Source organism: Rhincodon typus, chromosome 19 (genome assembly GCF_021869965.1).
Source record: "Rhincodon typus isolate 14 chromosome 19, sRhiTyp1.1, whole genome shotgun sequence".
Classification (NCBI taxonomy): domain Eukaryota; kingdom Metazoa; phylum Chordata; class Chondrichthyes; order Orectolobiformes; family Rhincodontidae; genus Rhincodon; species Rhincodon typus.
This window is the reverse complement of record NC_063350.1, coordinates 21,927,822-21,947,820: the sequence shown is the minus strand read 5'-3', so window position 1 is coordinate 21,947,820 and position 19,999 is coordinate 21,927,822. Positions and strand designations below refer to the sequence as shown.

At 39.0% G+C, this 19,999-nt stretch overlaps 1 protein-coding gene across 1 annotated transcript in view; it reads right to left on the bottom strand.

The window, feature by feature from the left end:
• The window catches only part of ptprt (protein tyrosine phosphatase receptor type T), a 928,020-nt gene that overhangs the window by 696,557 nt on the left and 211,464 nt on the right, over positions 1-19,999 (bottom strand). Inside the window, exons 3-4 of the mRNA XM_048608556.1 lie at positions 17,713-17,984; positions 13,184-13,265 (exon numbers count right to left, since the gene is read on the bottom strand). Of these exons, the coding sequence (XP_048464513.1) occupies positions 13,184-13,265; positions 17,713-17,984 (354 nt within the window). The remainder of the gene's footprint in view (positions 1-13,183; positions 13,266-17,712; positions 17,985-19,999) is intronic.

Genomic DNA, 19,999 nt, shown 5'->3' with positions numbered 1-19,999 from the left:
TGAGGACGAGGGGGATTCTTTTTTGGTTTTTATTGCGTGGACAGGGTGTGAGGGATGAGGTGCGGGAGATGTGGGAGACACGGTTGAGGGCGTTCTCGACCACTGAGGAGGGGAAGTTACGGTCCTTGAAAAACGAGGACAACTGAGATGTACGGGAGTGGAATGCCTCATCCTGGGAGCAGATGCCTTCCCCTCCCCCTTTTCTGATGAAGGGTCTAGGCCCGAAACGTCAGCCTCTCTGCTCCTATGATGCTGCTTGGCCTGCTGTGTTCATCCAGCCTTGCACCTTGTTGTCTCTACTTACTCAGGGCAGTCAGGCATGCTAATAGGTGGAATGATAGCTGAGGTGCAGGGTTTTCCATTACCTCAAGCACTTGTTAATGCAGAATGCTCACAATGAGGCCAGGTGGGACCTCTGAAAGTGGCAGATTCAGCACCATAGATGGCTTCAGGCTTACAATGGGATGGAGCAATGCTCAAAATCAGCACATTTTTATACACTGTCGTTCCATTAATTGATGATCTGGCAAGCATGAAGAAAGTACTAAGGAGCGTGAAAGATCGATTAAAGTATTTGATGTGTACTTTAGCCTAAAATTAATTGTCTTACATAAAATGGGTGAGATTTAATCAACATCTGAGCATTGATGGAAGCCACAGAAGCCTCTTTAGTAGATTTAAATGTGGCAGGATGTTATGGGTAGGTAGATTTGAAGGACAAATTAATCAGGGATCTTATATTATTTGGGACGAGGAATGAGAGGTTGTCAGATTGTCTCTAATCCCAGGAGGATTTAACAGTGAAAGTGATAATCCTGTTCACAACACAGGCAGAAATCAGGGCCAAAAATCAGCTAGTACTGTGAGGAAACATCAGAGATTCTTGTGACAGTGTCAATTGGGTAGCCTGCAAGATGGCCAGTTAACCTCCCAACAATCCACCAAAAGAGCAGGAATTAATGACATTGAACAGATCGGGTTGTACAAGTTGTGACTCAAAAAAGAACCACAAGCACAACAAATATCCAACAAAAATATCCGAAAGAATGGCAGATGCTGAAAATTAGAAGCAGAAACAGAAATTACTGGAAAAAACTCAACAGGTCTGGCAGCATCTTGTAGCACCCCCTTGCAGGGGAGACAATGGCCTAGTGGTATTATCGTTGGACTGTTAATTCAGAGACCCAGGTAATGTTCTGGGGACCTGGGTTCGAATGCTACCGTGGTAAATGGTTGAATTTGAATTCAATTTTAAAAAAATCTGCGATTAAGACTCTAATGATGACCATGAATCTGTTGTCAATTGTGAGAAACCAGCTCCCCCCGGTTCACTAATGTCCTTACCTGGTCTGGCTTACATGTGCTTCCAGACCCATAGCAAGGTGGTTGACTCTTAACTGTCCTCTTAGAAATTAGGGACAGGCAATAAATGCTGGCCTAGCCAGTGACGCCTTCATCCCGTGAATGAATTAGAAAAGATCTGTGGAGAGAAATCAGTGTTAACGTTTTGGGTCCAGTGAACCGTCTTCAGAACCCTATTCACTAGACCTGAAACATTAACTCTAACTTCTGTCCACAGATGCTGCCAGACCTGCTGAGTTTTTCCAGCTATTTCTGTTTTTGGTTCCAACAGGTGGAGTCGAGTCCTATCTGTGCAACCAGTTGGGCACTTTAAAAAAGTATTGCTAGTTAGCAGCAACTGCGTCACATCAAAAACCAAAGGTAGTTCTAACGAAAGTAAAATTTCCAAAGACATAGACGTCCAGCAATACAGAAAAAATTTCAAGGTAAAGACACAGAACAAAAAGTAAAGACAACACACCTTGGGGATGTCAAAGGGAGTCAAAACAGCTTCTTGAAGGTCCAAGGATTTGAAATAGTGTTCAGAGCTGTTTCAATATTAGCAGACAGCTTGCCATCATTGAACTCTGAGAGTCAGACCAGCTATAATAAACTCCAAAGTCCAGAAGGCACAGAACTTCAAGGGTATGTGCAAATCACTATGAGGCTCGGTCACAGAGGATGAAATATTAATGAAACATTATATGATCTTATGGAATAGAAGTGCACATATTCATCAAACAGTTTTAGTGAGGGTGGATGCAGTACCTCAGACTGAAAACTAGAGAGATTTCAACAAGAATATCAATATTAAATATTTAGGCAAATTGAAGCAGGACTATCACATTATGCCACCAGAAGATGCTAAAAGCCTTCTTGCAGACTTCAAGGAAAACTGTTCATCCTTCAATAGCAAAAGTAAAATCTCCACTGGACAGCATGAGTGAAAGCATTATTGGAAATGAAAGAACCAGCACAATGGTTCCCTTTGAGATTTGTATGTAGAATCACAGAATCCCATGATGGCTATTCAGCCCATTGAGTCTGCATTGAGATGCATCCCAATCAGTCCCAACTCTCACCCCATCCCCGTAACCTGCAAAGGCTAACCTGCACATCCTGAACAGTGCGGGGTAATTTTTACCGCGGCCAATCTACCTAACCTACACATCTTTGGACTATGGGAGGAACATAGAGCACCTGGAGGGAATCCATGCAGACACAGGGCGAACATGCTAACTACATATAGCCAAGGCTGGTGTCAAACCTGGATTGCTGTGCTGTGAGGCAGCAGTGCTAATCACTGCCACCCAATGTAATTCTGTTCTAATGATTGCAAGCAGGAAAGTTGCAAAAACATGTGTTGTTCTTCAGTAATATTTTACTTTTAACTGTGAGCAAATTAAAAGGAAGACTAGAGTTCAGATTTTACCTTGGGCTTGTCAGTACTTCATTTAGTATGAATAACTAAACAAATATGCTCACATATTTCACATCATATTTATGTTATTTATGCAATAGATTTTGCCTTTCACTGGGGAAGTAGTTTATGGACACAGTTGGAGTTTCTTAATAGAACATTGAAATGTTTATGTTCTTCCTTTATTCATCAGATGTACTGATTGTAAGCATTTATCATGATTTTATTTTGATTAGTTCTGCATCTATGTCCAGTGAAGGTGATTATTCTCCATTCCACATAGTCTTTTTGTCACATATGAATTCTCACACCAGGTTTTGTCATTAATGTTTGAAATAATATAACTGCAGCAAAGTACATCAATTGTTTTCTACTAAGTTTCCAATATTTGCTGATAAAAACAACATTTCTTGCAAATCTTCTCTGAGCCAAAGCTTTCTATCAAAAATAAGAGGATTGAGAGAGTCTTCATCCAAATTATCAGGAGATCCACCAGCCGTGAAGTTTGATTGCACAACTTCAGTTACAGCAAGGGATTCTGTCGATAGGGACCATTGGCAATGAAACAGCTTCCTTGAGAGACAGATTGCAAGCTGTTTATATTTTCCCCTCCCCTAGGGTCTGCCTCAGCAAATATTTGGTTGAGATTGAAAACAAAATCTCCTGAGATTGCTATCAAAGTAGACTGTTTCCACTTATACCAAACATCTGTAGAAATAGGATTGGTACAGTATGAGGGTGAAATTAGATCTGGGAGATAATGTAAACACACAGAGTCACTTTTAGTCAACTGTTGGGGTTTATACTGAAGCCAACAGAGTTGACAATCGTCCAGTGTTGAGTACGTTAGGTGATACCATCTGATTTGCATCATTGCCCAAGTCCAGTTTCACTCCCTTTTGTCTTGCAAAGGAAAACTTTATTATGTTGCAGGGCTTCTTGCAAGGCCAGTTTCTTCCACCACCCCTCCCTCCCCCGAATTTATCGTCACATTCATTACAACTCTTATGAAACATATGAAAGGATGCATTGCTGCACCTGGTTCTTGGAAATGAGGTGGACCAAATGAACCAAGTGTCACTGGAGAACATTGAGGATACTGTGATCATCAGATTCAGGATGGTGATAGAGAATAAAGTGCAACAATCTACAGTGAGAATACTCAATTGGCGGAGAGCTGATTTCAATGTGGCTAGAGCAGAGCCGAGCCAAACAGAATTGATTGGAACTAGTACTTGGCAGGAAAAAAAAACAGTAACCAAGCAATGGGCTACTTTCAAAGAGCAGATGGTTCAGGTACAAACAAGAAATACTCCCTCAATTGGGAAAGGTAATGCAAATAAATCCAGAGATTCTTGGATAACAAAGGAGGTAGAAATTAATAATAGAAAGAGAAAAGGCGCTCATGACAGGTGTGAGGCAGGAAAATACAATTGATAATCAACAAGAATACTGAGGTTTAGGGGGTAGGTGAAGAAGCAAATGGGAGAAACAAAGAGGATCTATGAGAAAAGACTGGCAGTTAAAATAAAGGATAATCCCAAAGTCTTCTACATGCATATAAATAGTAAAAGAGTGGTTAAAGAAGGAAGGGGGTGAAATAGTGACCAAAAAGAGAATTTACACATGAAGTTTGGGGCATGGCAGACGTGTTAAATGAATAACTTCTGCATCTTTCTCTACAAAAGAGAATTCTGCCCATGTCATGGTGATAGAAAGAGAGAGAAAAAAAAAACTATTACTAGAAGGGATCAAAATTAACAAGGAAGAAATCTTAGATAGATAGTTAGCATTTCAAGTTGACAAGGTACTGGGACCAAATGAGATGCACCTAAGGATTTTGAAAGAAGTGAGGGTAGGGTAGAAATTGCAAGCACACCAGCCATAATTTTCTGGTCTTCCCTGGACTGTGGAGAGGCATAAAGGGCTGGAGAATTTCAAACATAACTGCATTGTTCAAAACAGGTTGTAAGGATAATCTCAGCAATTCAGACCAGCAGTTTAATTTCAGTGGTGGGCAAGATTCCAGAAACAATTACTTGGGATAGAACTAACAGTCACATGAAAAAAGGTAATTTGATTAATACAGTTTAATACAGTTTAGTACAGGGGGCTCAGTTAATTCAGTTGGCTATATGTGGGTTTAATTCTTGTACTGACTGAGGTCACCTTGAAGGACTTATCTTCTCAACTTCTCCCCTCGCCTGAGGCATGGTGACGCTCAGGTTAAATCACCACCAGTTATCTCTCTCAAATGAGAGAGCAACCCTATGGTTTGGTAGGATGATAGCAACTCTACATTTACCTTTTAACACGGTGCCAACACAAGACTTGAGAGCTAAGTTATAGGTCATGGTATAAAAGGGACAGTAGCAACATCTATACAAAATTGGTTGAGTGATAGGAAACCGAGAATGGATCCTTTTTGGACAGGAGGAAGGTTTGTAGTAGAATTCCCCTGGAGTAGGTAATGGGACCCTTTCCTTTCCTGATGTCTATTAATGACTTAGGTCTTGATTTGCAAAGGCCAATTTCAAAGTTTTCAGAGACACAGAACTTGGAAGAATTGTAAACTGTTAGGAAGGTGGTGTGAAATTCCATAATGTCATTGATAAGTTTGTGGAGGAGGCAGAATGGTGGCAGATGAGGCTCAATGTAAAGAAGTGTCAGGTGATGCATTTTGGTTGAAAGAAACATTAAAAATAATACAAAATGGGGGTAAAATTCTAAAGTGGGTGCAAGAGCAGATGGATCTGGGTGTACATGTGCATAGATCATTGAAGGTGGTGGGAAAAATGTCAAGAACAGCTAATAAAGCATTCTGTGTCCTCTGCTTTATTAGTAGAAGCATTGAATACAATAATAAGCAGGCGATGTCGAACTTGTATATGTTTGTCAGACCTCAAATTATACGAAAGGTCTGAATGCATTGGAGAAAGTACAAAAATGTCTTATAAGAATAGTTCCAGTAATGAGAAACTTCAGTTATGAGGATAGATTGAAGAAATTGGGGCTTCTTCATGGAGAGTAGGCAGCTGAGAGATTTGATAGAGGTTTTCAAAACCATGAGCAGGCTGGATAGAATTGAGAGGGAGAAGCTGTTCCCATTTGCAAGAGGAACAAGAATGAGAGAGACATACATTTAAAGCGATGTCCAAAAGAATTGAGGGTGATGTGAGAAGCAAGCTTTTTCACTCAGCGAGTAGTAAGAGTATGGAATGCATGAAATGTGGTGGAGGCAGGTTCAATTGAGGCATTCAAGAGGGTACAAGATGATTATTTGAATAGAAAGGGGACGCAAGGGGATGGGAAAATGCAGGAAGCTGGCACTAAACTGATGATGATTGTTTGAAGAGGTGGTGCCATCACAATTGGCCAAATGGCCTCTTTCTGCACTATTATAATTCAGTGATTCTATATTAATCCCAAATATTGAATTGATAGCTTTTGAATTTTTGTTTATTCATTAAAAACAAATAAACATCATTTGCTGCCATTCCTAATTGCTCATGTGAATTCAGCAGAGCCTGCTTGTCACCATGAGCTATGGCAATCCTTGGACAGGAATTCTTCAACATTGAAGAAACAGAAATAATGTTCCCCAGTTTGTATTGCAGTGACTTGGAGGGTGAGGTACAGGTGATGGTGCTCCCATGCGTTCAGGTTGTTTCGTTTTGAATAAATTTTATGGAAAGAGACCTGACAAATTGAGTCAGCGAGCTGTGTGTCAGTGGTTGTAGAAGTGGTTGAATTGAGTGCCAATTGGCTCATTTTTCCTGGATCATGGTGCGCTTAAATGTTACTGGAGCTGTAATCATTACAAATAAGTGGGGATGCTCCATTAGAAACCTGTTTTGTGCTATGTAGAAGGTAAATAGCCTTTGGGGAATCAATGGGTGAGCTACTTGCTGCAGAATTCCCAGCCTCCGGCCTTCTCTTGTAGCCACAGTACACATATGGCTAATCTGCTTAAGTTTACAGATACTGGTAAAATCAATTACTCTGATGGTGGAGATCTGGTGAAAGTAATACAACTTAATGTCGAAGGAAAATGGTTAGATTTGCTCTTGTTGGAGAGTTGTTGCCTAGCATTTGTACGGTATGAATGTTCTTAGCCACTTAATTAATCCTTGTCTGTATCTTTCTGCAAGCAGGTTTATTTGGCGTTATTAAATTAGAGATGATACTAAACGCAGGAATCAACAGTGATCATCTCCACTACTGATCTTATAATGGAGGGATGGTGTTGATAAAACAGCTAAATATCATTCAATTTAAACCAGTTTTCTGCAGAATTCCTACAGAGATGTCCTAGTGTTCAGTACCACTTCAGTTAGAACTTATTGTTGATGCTTATTTTCAACAAATTATTTATTCTTTTTTCTCCCCCAGGACTTCAAAAGTGTAAGACTTCCTACCTCCCTCAACCTTTCCCTTTCCCTTTTTAAAAATACAAACATCCCATCACCTAATCACTACTCTTATTGTTAGCTTTGCTCAATGCAAGCATTCTTGCCTCTAAAATGAAAGGATGTGCATCCCAACTCCCTGAATTGATCTAGGCTATACTTGACAGAAGATCTAATAGAACAAATTGGAAAAGAATATGTTTGCCTATTTCCATACTTAGCTCCCTACAAGTCAAGATTTTACACGATTGACTCCATAGATTCTTAATGGATAGATTGCACACAGTCTGACTATTATTGATATGGCTTGTGTTGGAATCTATTTATTCCCAGCATGAAATGTCTTTAAAAGGTCTAGGGACTGGAAAGCTCAGCTGCAGCTTGACAATCAGCTGACCAATACTGATCTCACTGGAATTGCTGTTTTTCCAATTACAGTTCCTCTCTCCAGGTGCATTTTTCTTCTCTCGTTCATGTTGCTTGAAATCAGATTCTTCTTGTCTGCCTTCATAAATATCAACTGAGTAAATTCTATCCATTTTCAAGAAATTAAATCTACAACAAAGTCTGCATTCTCTTGGGTATCAAGTCTTACTTAATCTCACCGCTGTCTTAGCCAATATCTAGCATGCTGTGCTGTAATAGTGATTTTAATTTTTAAACCATGCATAATTGTTGTCAGTGATATTTTAAATCCCAAATTGAACCAAGAATTTGGATTGTTTCCCGAAACTAACATATTAAACAGAATGTCTATTGCTGATTACTGGCTTTGATATAAATGTTAAATACTGTCTCCTGTATTATACAAAGAGAACCTTATCAGACATTTTTGCCCATAATTTAGGGCTTTATAAAGGTGAACTGTTAGTGCACTTAGTCATTCCCTTTCTGCATCTGACTGGAACTTCAGGGTTTAGCACAAGTGCAAATTAATGTGGAAATTGTGAAATTGTGGTTTGTCATTCACTGCTCTGGCATAGCCTGACTGTGGAATACCTCTCCAATACCTCAAAATGAGTAATCGGTGAAATCAATTGACTGGATGAAAAATTCCTCCCTTCCACACTCACATTACCTTTTTTTAAAAAACAGATTTTATATGTCGCGTCCACTTAGCTATAACTAGGTTTTTACTGGTGACCCAGAGAAACAGCAGTAGGTCATTCAGCCCTCTAGCCTGTTCCACCATTCAATAGGAATATGGCTGACTGAGACATCTCATATTCACTTTGCTGCCTTTCCCCCAAAACCTTGGTTCCCTGAATGATCAAGAATCTATCTCTGCATTAAATATACACAAGGAGTCTGCTCCCACCGCTCTCTATGGCAAGGAGTCCCAAAGAAATTCCTCTTCATTTCAGTCTTAAATTGGCACCTCTTTATTCTGAGACTATGTTGTCTGCTCCTAGATTCTCCCATGAGGGGAAACATCCTTTTTGTTTTTACCCTGTCAAGTTCCTTAAGAATCCTGTATATTCCAATTAGATCACCTCTCATTCTTGTAAACTGCAGTGAGTAAAGTCCCAAGATAACACAGTATGGAGCTGGAAGAACACAGCAGGCCAGGCAGCATCAGAGGAGCAGGAAAGTTGATGTTTTGGGTCGGGCCCCTTCTTCAATAAAGTCCCAGGCTGTTCAGCATTTGCTCATAAGACAATCCTTCCATACCAGGGATCATCCTATTGAACCTTTTCTAAACTGCCTCCAATGAAATGGTATTTTTCCTCAAATGAGTGGACCAAAACAGCTCACAGTACTCCAGAACAAAAACAAAGTTGCTGGAAAAGCTCAGCAGGTCTGGCAGCATCTGTGGAGGAGAAAACAGAGTTAACGTTTTGGGTCCGGTACTCCAGGCGTGGTCTCTCCAGCACCTTGTACAGTTACAGTAAGGCTTCCCTAATCTTTTACTCCAACCTCCTTGAAATAAGGCCAACATTCCATTAGCCTTCCTGATTACCTGCTGTACCTGTATGTTGGTTTTCTGTGTTTCTTGCACAAGTACCCAAGTCCATTTGTGTTGCAGCTTTCTGCAGTTGTTCTCCATTTAAATAACATTCTGTTCTTTTGTTCTCCCTTCCAAAATGAACTTTGTCACACTTTCCCACATTATTATCCATTTGCCAACTTTTGCACACTATTTAACCTATCAATCTCTCCATAAACTTTGTACCTCTCTCATAACTTGCCTTTCCACCTATTTTTGTGTCATCTGCAAATTTGGCTACAGTGTATTCATTTCCATCCTCCTAGCACTGATCCCTGTAGAGCCTCATTGGTCACAGGTTGCTAACCTGAAATAAAACCTCCTATCCCAACTCACTGTTACCTGCCCATGCAAATAAACTACCTTCAACACCATGGGCTTTTATCTTATGACTTAACTCTTTGTGAGGTGTCTTTTTGAATGCCTTCTGGAAATCCAAAAACAACACATCTACTTGTTGCCTCTATTCATTCTGGTTGAGACCTCCTCAAAAAAAACCCATAAATTATTCAGACATGATTGCCTTTTCATGAAGTTGTGATGACCTTGCTTGATTAGATTAAGACTTTCCAAATGTTCTGCTATTACTTGCTCAACAATTTATTCTAATACTTTTCCAACAGGACATGTTAGGTTAATCAGCCTATAGTTACCCACTTATTGCCTCCCTCCTTTATTGAATAGGGGTGTCACATTAGCACTTTTCCAATCCTCTGGTACTTCTCATGATTACAAGACTTTTTGGAAATTACAACAAATGTGGTCATTATCTCCGTAGCTTCCTCTTTTAGGATCTTAGGATGCAAGCCATCAGGGCCATATTTGCCTTTGCCCCATTTATTTGTCTAATACTACTTTTTTTTTACTGTTGGTGATGAGAATTAATTCCTTCCTAGTTTTCTTTACATTAATATGATGTTCAAAGTATTTTCCACCATGCAGACTAAAGCAAAATATCTGTTTAACTCCTCTGCCATTCTTTTGCTCCCCATAACCGTCTCCCCAAATGCATTCTCTGAGGCCTATGTTCACTTAGACCTCTATTTTCCATCTTATAAATTTCTCACTATTTCACTCTCAGTTTATTTTCTCTGTCCTTATTGTTTTAGACCTCCTTTATGGGATTCAATTCTAGTCTTAGGAGTATCACTGACTTTGGCCTTCTTATATGCTCTTTCTTTCAACTTAATACTCTCATTAACTTCCTTGGTTAGCCTTGTTTGGTTTCTCTCTCTCTTCTAAATTTTCCTCCCTATTGGGATGTATTTTTGTTGAGAGTCATGGGTTGCCTCCTCAAATGTCTGCTACATTTTGCTTACTGTCATTCCTGCTAATCTACCCACCTAGTTCACTTTAGCTAACTATCCTGTTACGGAGAGGTGGGGGGGAATAGCCGAACTCCATTTGATAATTAAACTAAAATACAAACCCCAATCTGTTATAACAGGAGTAAGGGTTCCCTTCTTATAATTACCCCCGAAACACCTGGAGAAGCTCGCCTTTCCCCTCATGATCTGTTAAAAGTTGTTAAAAGAAAGACGATCCCTGATCTCTACTTTAAAAATAACAAGAAACAATTTATTTATTTAGCCTAACAATGAACAAATTAACAGAATTACTAACAAACCGAACAACTTCCCGTGAGGACTAACTATTCCCTAACAAAACTAAATTCTAATGGAATGCTATTCGAATAAGCACAAGTCCAATTTACATAAGCCCCTTTAATAAGAAAACAATAAATTAAAACTTAATCTATCCAAACTCGCAGTGTCTGTGTGGCTTCTGCAACTCTCTGCTGCAAATGCCTTTCTTCTGCCAAGTCTGCTGTTATAAGGGTTTCTCCGCAATTTCGTCAATGAGGTCTTTAACGTAAACTGCCATGCACTTTTGATGAGTCTTTTCAGAAAGCTTATGGAGTTTGTGAGAGCCAGGCTTAAGCTTCTTTTTCACTGCAGCTGAACGTTCACTCACTCTTTCGGATGGCGGTTAGCTGTCTCTTGATTTTCAAAAATACCCTCATCTTTATACCCATAATGACATAATAGTATATCCTATGTAAGACTGGTTTGATGTTGTCAACACCATCAGATTTAAATTCAATTGGCTTTCTGTATCTAGGTGCTTGTTTTAAATTAACTGGCCAAATTCAAACTTGTTGTGCTGCCTGGCTTGCTGTGTTCATCAAAACAAGATTGCTGTTTTGCCTGCCACCTGTAAGGCTTTCTTATTTGATACAGCTGTTTCACTTTTTGAGGCTTCCTGTACTGGCAACCTCCGGGTGCTGCTCACAGACATACTTTTATTCAAGATCTCTAAGCACAAAAAAAACCTTGCCCCTTAAAGGAACTACACACTCTTTTCCCCACCATCATTTTACCAATAATTTCTATTTTCCTGCCTTCCAATTCACAAAATCTTCGCAACTTTACAATAATCCTCATTTCATTGTAATTCGCTTAAAGTTAAACACAGTTTGCTTCTGTTCTAAATTTGTCACTCTTGAAGTGAATATTAAATTCTATTGTGTTATGATCACCACTTCCTGGGGGATCTATTACTCAGATGTAATTTATTAAATCTGCTTCATTACCCATTACCAGAACTAAGGTAGCCTGCTGCCTAGTTGGCTCCATGATATATTGCTCCAGCGAACTATACATAATGCACTCTATGAATTTGTTGTCATTGTTAACCTTTCCAATTTGATTAACCCAATCAACATAAAGATTAAAGTAACCTATGATTATTGCTCAATTATTTTTACATGCTCCAATTATTTGTTGAGTTATAGCCTTATAGTGGTAACTGTTTGCATGTCTGTGAAGCGCTCCTGCCAATGTCTTCTTTTCCTTGCTATCTTTTTACTTCCACCAAAATGGGCTCGACACGATCTGAGCCTAGATCACAACTGTTCTTATTTCATCTCTTATTAACAGTGCTACCCCATACCTTTTCAATCCCTCTTATCTCTCTGCAAGTTCAAATATCCCAGAATATTAAGTTTCCATTTTGATCTCCTTGTAACCATTTTCCGGCAATGGCTATGAGATAATATGTATTTACCTCAATTTGCACCATCAGTTTGCTACCTTATTCCAAATGCTTTGTATCTTAAGATATAAAGCCTTTACGTTTGTTCTATTATCGAGTTTCCCTACACTCTTACAGTTGGTTAGCGCAATATGGCATTGACACATTCTGTATCTTCTTTTTATTTTCTGGAAACAATCAACTCCATCACTAACCTGCAATTCTACTTTCTCTGTTACTTCTGATTTTCTAATTTTACATGCAACCGAATCCATTCCCCCCTCCCCCCTCCCAACACACTATTTAATTTAAGAGTTTTTCTCTAGTCCTAGTTATGCAATTTGGCAGGACTCTGATTTCAAGTAAAACTACTGCTGAATAACTAATCTGGACCTGAGAATATAATTTACAATTATAAAACTTTGTCCTAATTACTGAATATTTGAAATTATCTTTTAAATCTCTTATTAATTAAATTTATTCATGACATTTCAGCTTCAAGCTTAAACCTCCTGTAAAAGTCTGAACATTTTTTTGGCTGTGTCAATATTTTAGAAAAATGTGATTTGATTTAGTTTAATGTGATTGGCTGTTTGACAGTTTGACATCATCACTGCAGGCTGATGTTGAGAATCCCCATGAACAAGGATATAATCCACCACCCAGAAGAAGAGGCAAAGTTCTCACCATACAGACCATTAGATTTTGTGGACAGTACTAAGTGACTTTGCTTTAACATGGTTTTCAAAATCCAGGCCTGATTTTATTTTTAGTGGGCTATCAAGAAAATATTAACATTTGGATAAACAGGTTTCAGGATACTGTAATGACATCACCGAAAAATCTATCCATTGAGTGCAGCTATACAGATAATCACTAGATGTAAATTTCAGCAATGAACAATATATGTGGATTAATATTTGAAGGTCAAAAACTTTAATTTCCAGGCAGTCATTACGAATGTTTTTATGACTTTTTTTTATCATTACTTACTGCATGGATGAGCGAGTACTCTAACTTCATCTATTGCAATGTATCCAGGATGGCCCTTTGAAGCAACTGATTCAAAAATAACCTGAAATAGCAAAAATCAGTGATGAATAAATTAAAATCCCTATTCCTTAATATGCTGTCAAATTAATGAAGTCTAATAATGAAGTCTAATATTGAAGTCAAGTCCTAATATGAATCACTTACTTCCATGTGAGTTATTAATCCAATACACTAAATCAACGCAGCCCAGTACTGTATATTTACTTTTTATCGCAGCCTATTAGGTTTTATAAAAAATGAAATGATATCACATTGAGAATCCACAAAATTTTGTAGTATGCAATCTTGCATCAACCATTTGGACTTGATTACTGGGAAAACAAATTCATGTATATAAATGATACCAAAATACAGTGTAATTAGCTTTTCAGAAGACTGTAAGTTACCTCAGAAAGCTATAGCAAATACAGTAGACCTCTCAAATTTGAACTATCATTCAATTAGATCATGGCTAATCTGTGCTTCAATTTCTTTAACTTTCCCACCACTTTTAGCCTTCCTGAGAGAAATAAGTGAACAGAATGTGGAACAAACACCTCAAATGCTGGAGAAACTCAGCAGGTCTGGCAGCTTCTGTAGAAAGAGAAAGAGAATTTTTATTTTGAGTCTGATATGACTCTCTTCCAGAACTGAAGAACTGCTTTTGGAAGCAATTCTAAATAACTAATAACGGAAAAGGAGGAGTTATTAGATTAGTTAACTAGGATATTTTGCATCAGTCTTCTCAAAAGGATACAAGTAAAATCCCAGAAGTAGCTGAAAATCAGGAAATGGAAGGGATGGAAGAATTCAAGAAAATCACAATCACCAGGAAAGTAAATCAGCAAATTGATGGAGTTGCAGGCAAACAGTTTTAGGATCCTGATGGGCTTCATCTTTGGTTCTTAGAAGAAGTGACGAGTGAAACAGTTGATGGATTGGTTTTATTTTCCTCAGATTCAGGGACGTTCCCACTATGTTGCAAGGTAACATTGTAACTCCTTTATCCAAAAACGGAGGAGACAGAAATCAGGAAGGGGACATGATATAGCTTTGGCAAATAGGCTTAAGGAGAATCCAAACAGCTTCTACAAATACATTAAGGACAAAAGGGTAACTAGGGAGGGAATAGGGCCCCTTAAAGATAAGCAAGGTCACCAATACGTGGAACCGCAGAAGATGAGGGAAGATACTAAACAAGCATTTTGCATCAGTGTTTACTGTGGAGAAGGATATGGAATATAAAGAACATGGGAAAATAGTGACATCTTGAAAGATGTCCATATTACAGAATAAGTGGTGCTGAACGTCTTAAAATGCATAAAGGTGGATAAATCCCCAAGACCTGATCAGGTGTACCCTAGAACTCTATGGGAAGCTAGGGAAGTGATTGCTGGGCCCCTTGTTGAGATATTTGTATCATTCATAGCCACAGGTGAGGTGCCAGAAGACTAGAGGTTGACTAACATTGTGCCATTATCTAAGAAAGGTGGTAAGGAAAAGCCAGGGAACTATAGGCCAGTGAGTCTGACATCGGTGGTGGGCAAGTTGTTGGAAGGGATTCTGAGGGGCAGGATTTGCATGTATTTGGAAAGGCAAGGACCGATTATAGATAGTGAACATGGCTTTGTGCATGGGAAATTGTCTCTCACTAACTTGATTTAGTTTTTTTGAAGTAGTAATGAAGAGGATTGAGAGACGGCAGAGCAATGCACGTCATCTGGATGGATTTCAGTAAGGTATTTGAAAATGTTCCTCATGGTAGACTGGATAGCAAGGTTAGATCACACAGAATACAGGGAGAACTAGCTAATTGGATACAGAACTGGCTCAAAGGTAGAAGACAGAGAGCAGTGGCAGAGGGTTCTTTTCAGACTGGAGACCTGTGACCAGTGGTGTGTCACAACAATTGCTTCTGGGGGCACTGATTTTCGTCATTTATATAAATGATTTGGATGTGAACACAGGAGGTATGGTTAGTAAGTTTGCAGATGACACCAAACTTGGAGTGGTAGTGGACAGCGAAGAAGGTTACCTCAGAGTTCAACGGGATCTTGATCAGATGGGCCAATGGGCCGAGGAGTGGCAGATGGAGTTTAATTTAGATAAATGTGAGCTGCTGCATTCTGGAAAGGCAAATCAGGGCAGGACTTATACACTCAATGGTAAGGACCTAGGGAGTGTTGCTGAACAAATAGACCTGGGAGTGCAGTTTCATAGTTCCTTGAAAGTGGAATTGTGGGTAGACAGGATACTGAAGGCGGTGTACTTGCCTTTATTGGTCAGTGCATGGAGTATAGGAGCTGGGAGGTCATGCTGAGGCTGTACAGGACATTGGTTAGGCCACTTTTGGAATACTGCATTCAATTCTAGTCTCCCTGATATAGGAAGGATGTTGTGAAACTTGAAAAGGATCAGGAATGGTTCACAAGGATGTTGCCAGAGTTGGAGGGTTTGAGCTATGGGGGGCGCTGAATAGGCTGGGGTCATTTTCACTGAGCATCAGATGCTGAGGGGTGACCTGATAGAGGTTTATAAAATCATGAGGGGCATGGATAGGGTAAATAGGCAAGATCTTTTCCCCAGGGTAGGGGAGTTCAAAACTAGAGGGCGTAGGTTTAAGGTGAGAGGGGAAAGATTTAAAGAGGATCTAAGGGGCAACCTTTTCACACAGAGGATGGTGTGTGCATGAATGAGCTGCTAGAGGAAGTAGCGCAGGCTGGTACTGTTACAACATTTAAAAGGCATCTGGATTAGGAAGGGTTTAAGAGGGATATGGGCCAAATGCTGGTAATGGAACCAGATTAATTTGGAATATCTGGTCAGCATGAACGAGTTGGACCAAGGGGTCTGTTTCCATGCTGTACAGCTCTATGAACCTGTGACTCTAAGTAGGGTAATATGGGAAAATATAAAATTGTCCATTTTAGCAAGAAGAATACAAAAGCATATTGTCTAAATAGCATGAAATTGCAAAACTGAGATGCAAAAGGTCTGTGTGCCATCCTGCATGAAACACAAGGTTAATGTGCAAGTACAAAGGGAAGCTTATTTTTGTTGCATGCTAAATTACGCAGGGCATCTTGCAGATGACACACACTGCAGTCACTGTGCCTCTGTGATAGAGGAGGTGAAAGTTGAAGGTGGTGGTGGATGAGGTGCCAAACAAGCAGGCTACTTTGTCCTGTATATTGTAATGTTTCTTGAGTGATTTTGAAGCTTTGGCCATCCTAACAAGTGGCATACTGCTTCTTTTGCTTTTTCCATTCTAATATGCTTCAATGTATGCCCATTCTGGTGTGAACAAAGCTTGATTCAATTGTGTTGTCCTGGAAACTTTGACAGGATCAGTTATGTGAATCACAGTGGAGCAGGTTCAACATTGTGTTGGCTACAACTTAATTCAGCAGGTACAGTATAATTTTTTTAAAAAATCATCTTTCCTTTTCCTCAATCACAAACAAACTGAAACACAAGGAATGGGTTGCTGAATTGTTTGTAAGTCTTTGCCATGCCCCTCTATGCCAGCTGTCAGAAACCACACTGGAGCAGACCACAAATGATTCTCCCATTCTGCGTGTGCGCGTATGTGTCTGTGTGTGCATGTGTGTGTTTGTGTGCACGTGCATGCGTGTGTGTGTGTGTGTGTGCAGCTGTGTGTGTGTGTCCGCGTGTGTGCATGCGTGCGTAAGTGTGCGTGTGTGTGTGCATGCGTGTGTGTGAGTGTGCGTGTGTGTATGTGTATGTGTGTGTGTGTGAGAGCGTGTGTGCATGTGTGTGTGTGCACGCATGAGCGTGCATGTGTGCGTGTGTTTTCATGTGAGAGACTGTGAGACTGTGAGACTGTGTGAGTGTGTGTGTGAAAGAGAGACTGTGTGTGCATGTGTGCATGTATGTGCGTGTTAGTGTGCGTGTGTGTGTACATGTCGGTGTGTGTGCACATGTGAGCATATATGTGTGTGTGCATGTGTGTGTGTGTTTGTGAAGCACTGTGTGTGTGTGGGAGAGAAAGACTGTGTGTGAGTGCATGTGTCTGTATGTGACACTGTGTGTGTGTTACTCTATGTGTGAGACTGTGAGCATGTGAGACTGAGAGTGTGTGTGTGTGGGAGAGAGAGAGACTGTGTGTTTGTGTATGTGTCTGTGTATCTCTGTCTGTGTGTGTGTATATGTCTGTGTGAGATTGTGTGTGCGCATGTGTTCGTGTGCGCTTATGCGTGTGTGTGAGTGCATGTGTATGTATGTGACACTGTGTGTGTGTGTTAATTTATGTGTGAGTTTGTGAACATGTGAGACTGTGTGTGTGTGTGAGACAGAGAGATTTTAGATTGTGTTTGTGTATGTGTCTGTGTATCTGTGTCTTTTACTTCATGAACAGCCACTTAGTTCCATCAACTAAACTGACAATATAGCAATGCTGGCAAGTGAAACTGCACACAGTCTCCAGTAACAGAGCCTGTTAATACAATATCATTGTTCTGTAACCTTACCTGATAGAAGTTTGGCCAAAATGTGCTGATAGCCAGTTCTGCCTTAATCCATCCTTCAGTAACTATCCCAGACACATTCCATACAGGGTTTCCTTGAGGTCCACCATTAACTTTCACATAAACATTTAAAGCTCCAGGGCTTGATCTGTCTTTGCTCGACAGAAAATAATGAAAGTCAATGCAGTGTGTGTCATTCTCTTTCAATATGGGCAATAATAGATGAGCCTTCTGTCCTGAGATCCGTCCAGAGCTGTTCACCATCATAAAGGATCCTAAAAATACAAATATTTTTTAAAGTTAGCATAATGGAGTTCAACTCAAAATTTTGGTTCAACCAATTTTGCTCGAATTAATAATGCATGCATTGAAAATAATATAAAAACATTTAGGAGATCAAGCAATCCATCATATTGGCTTACAATCAAGCTTGAAATTTACAGTTGATTCAATGGTCTGCAATTATTTTGAATTCTTGTGCATTATTACGGAGGCGCCAAATGCAGAAAACCTACCAAGCACCAATTTCCACCTGCATCTTTTCAAGTTTGATTATGATTATTCAATCCATCAAATATTTTAATAGATTCAGGAAAAGTTTCTTAAATTTGACAAAAATACCTCCATGAGTGAGCATGTAGGATAACAGTTGATCCAAAAAGAGAAAATACTGCAAATTTATTTCATTCTGCAGATTTGCACTTCCAAAGATCATGCGAGAGCCAAACCCCATTTTCTGTAACTATCTAACTAAATGACATTTGCGGTATTCAATTGCCATTATTAACATGTCAACAATATTTTACTTTTAATTCACCTGTTGATGTTTGAAGTCTGCTATGTTCTCCTACTACACTACCCACTCATTCTCATTTTTATCTTATCAAGGTAAAATTGTACATATTCCCTAACATCTGTTGGAGCAACAAAAACTTGTACAAATTATATCTAATGTGACAAGGTCAGTTCATTGGAAAGCCTTCAGCCATAAATATAATTGCAAACTAGTGAGGGTAGAAACATAAGTGGATTAGATTTAAGAATAGCACAAGAAATTACACTGTTAATAATTCATGCTTTCTCTGCTTGTTCAAAACATACAATTTATACTTTAATCATACAAATGAAGAAGCAGTAAAAACAAGTCTCATTATTAAAACTATCATTTCGAAGAACTCAATAATTTCTCAAACTCTTAGGTAAAGTGTATAATTAATTTGTGCATTAATTTTGTAAAAGGAGTTGTCAAGAAAAACAGTATTTTCAGTTTTGTTTGATTTATTCTGTAAGCATCCTATAAAATATTTAAGCTTGCGCTATTCATTTCATTTTAGTAATAGCGTCACAGCAGGGGTCAATATGAATGAATATTTAAGCGTTATAACTTTTTTTAATCAACCTCCCCATTGGCTTTGTTGATTAATATCATTAATAAACTACCATCAGAACCATGTAATGTAATCTCAGAGCTAGGATCAGGTTAATTGTATTCCAGCTTCCTCATTATTGAGTAAATTATCCCAGCCTGTTCTGAATAGATCTTTGAAACAATAAGAGAAATGCAGTCATTAGACTAGCAGGTAGAATTTTTAACTGCTTATTATGATAAGTAATCATTTGCCAACAATCGATGCTTGGGAAAAAAAATAAAAAAGTCGTACGTTAAATTTTGTTCTAAATGTGCAACAGCATCTTTCTAGCAATCTGGAGTTACCACCAGCAAGTTAATACACTGGATTTATAAAGTCAAGAACATTACAACACACACTGGGAAGCAATTTAGCCCATTGTAATTTTTGACATTCAATTGAAGGTACCTTTGATTTTGATACTGTGTCAGTTAGCTTCAAATCCAGCTGACTATTCAAATTCAAATAATGCAACCGAACAGGTGCCATATTCTGAGGATTAACTGTTCTATGTTTAAGAAATGTTTCTAGCATTGTTTTCACTGGTGATAACAATGAAAAATGCTCAGTTTTAAAGGGCATGGCAGGAGTTTAGATTTGAGGCTATAATTAGACTGTATCACTGTATGAAATAAAGACCAACTTTCTATTTCCCTTCCCTATTACCTGCCGCACTTGAATGCCAGCATTTTGTGACTTATGCATGAGGACTCCCAAATTCTTCAGCTTTCTGCAGTCTTTCTCCATTAAAAAAAATCAACTCCTCTTCCTGCCAAATTACAAACTCACATTTTCCCTCATTGTATTCCACCTACAGACTTTTTGCTCACTTGCTTAACATGTCTGTATCTTCCTGTAAATTCTGTGTGTGATCCATACCT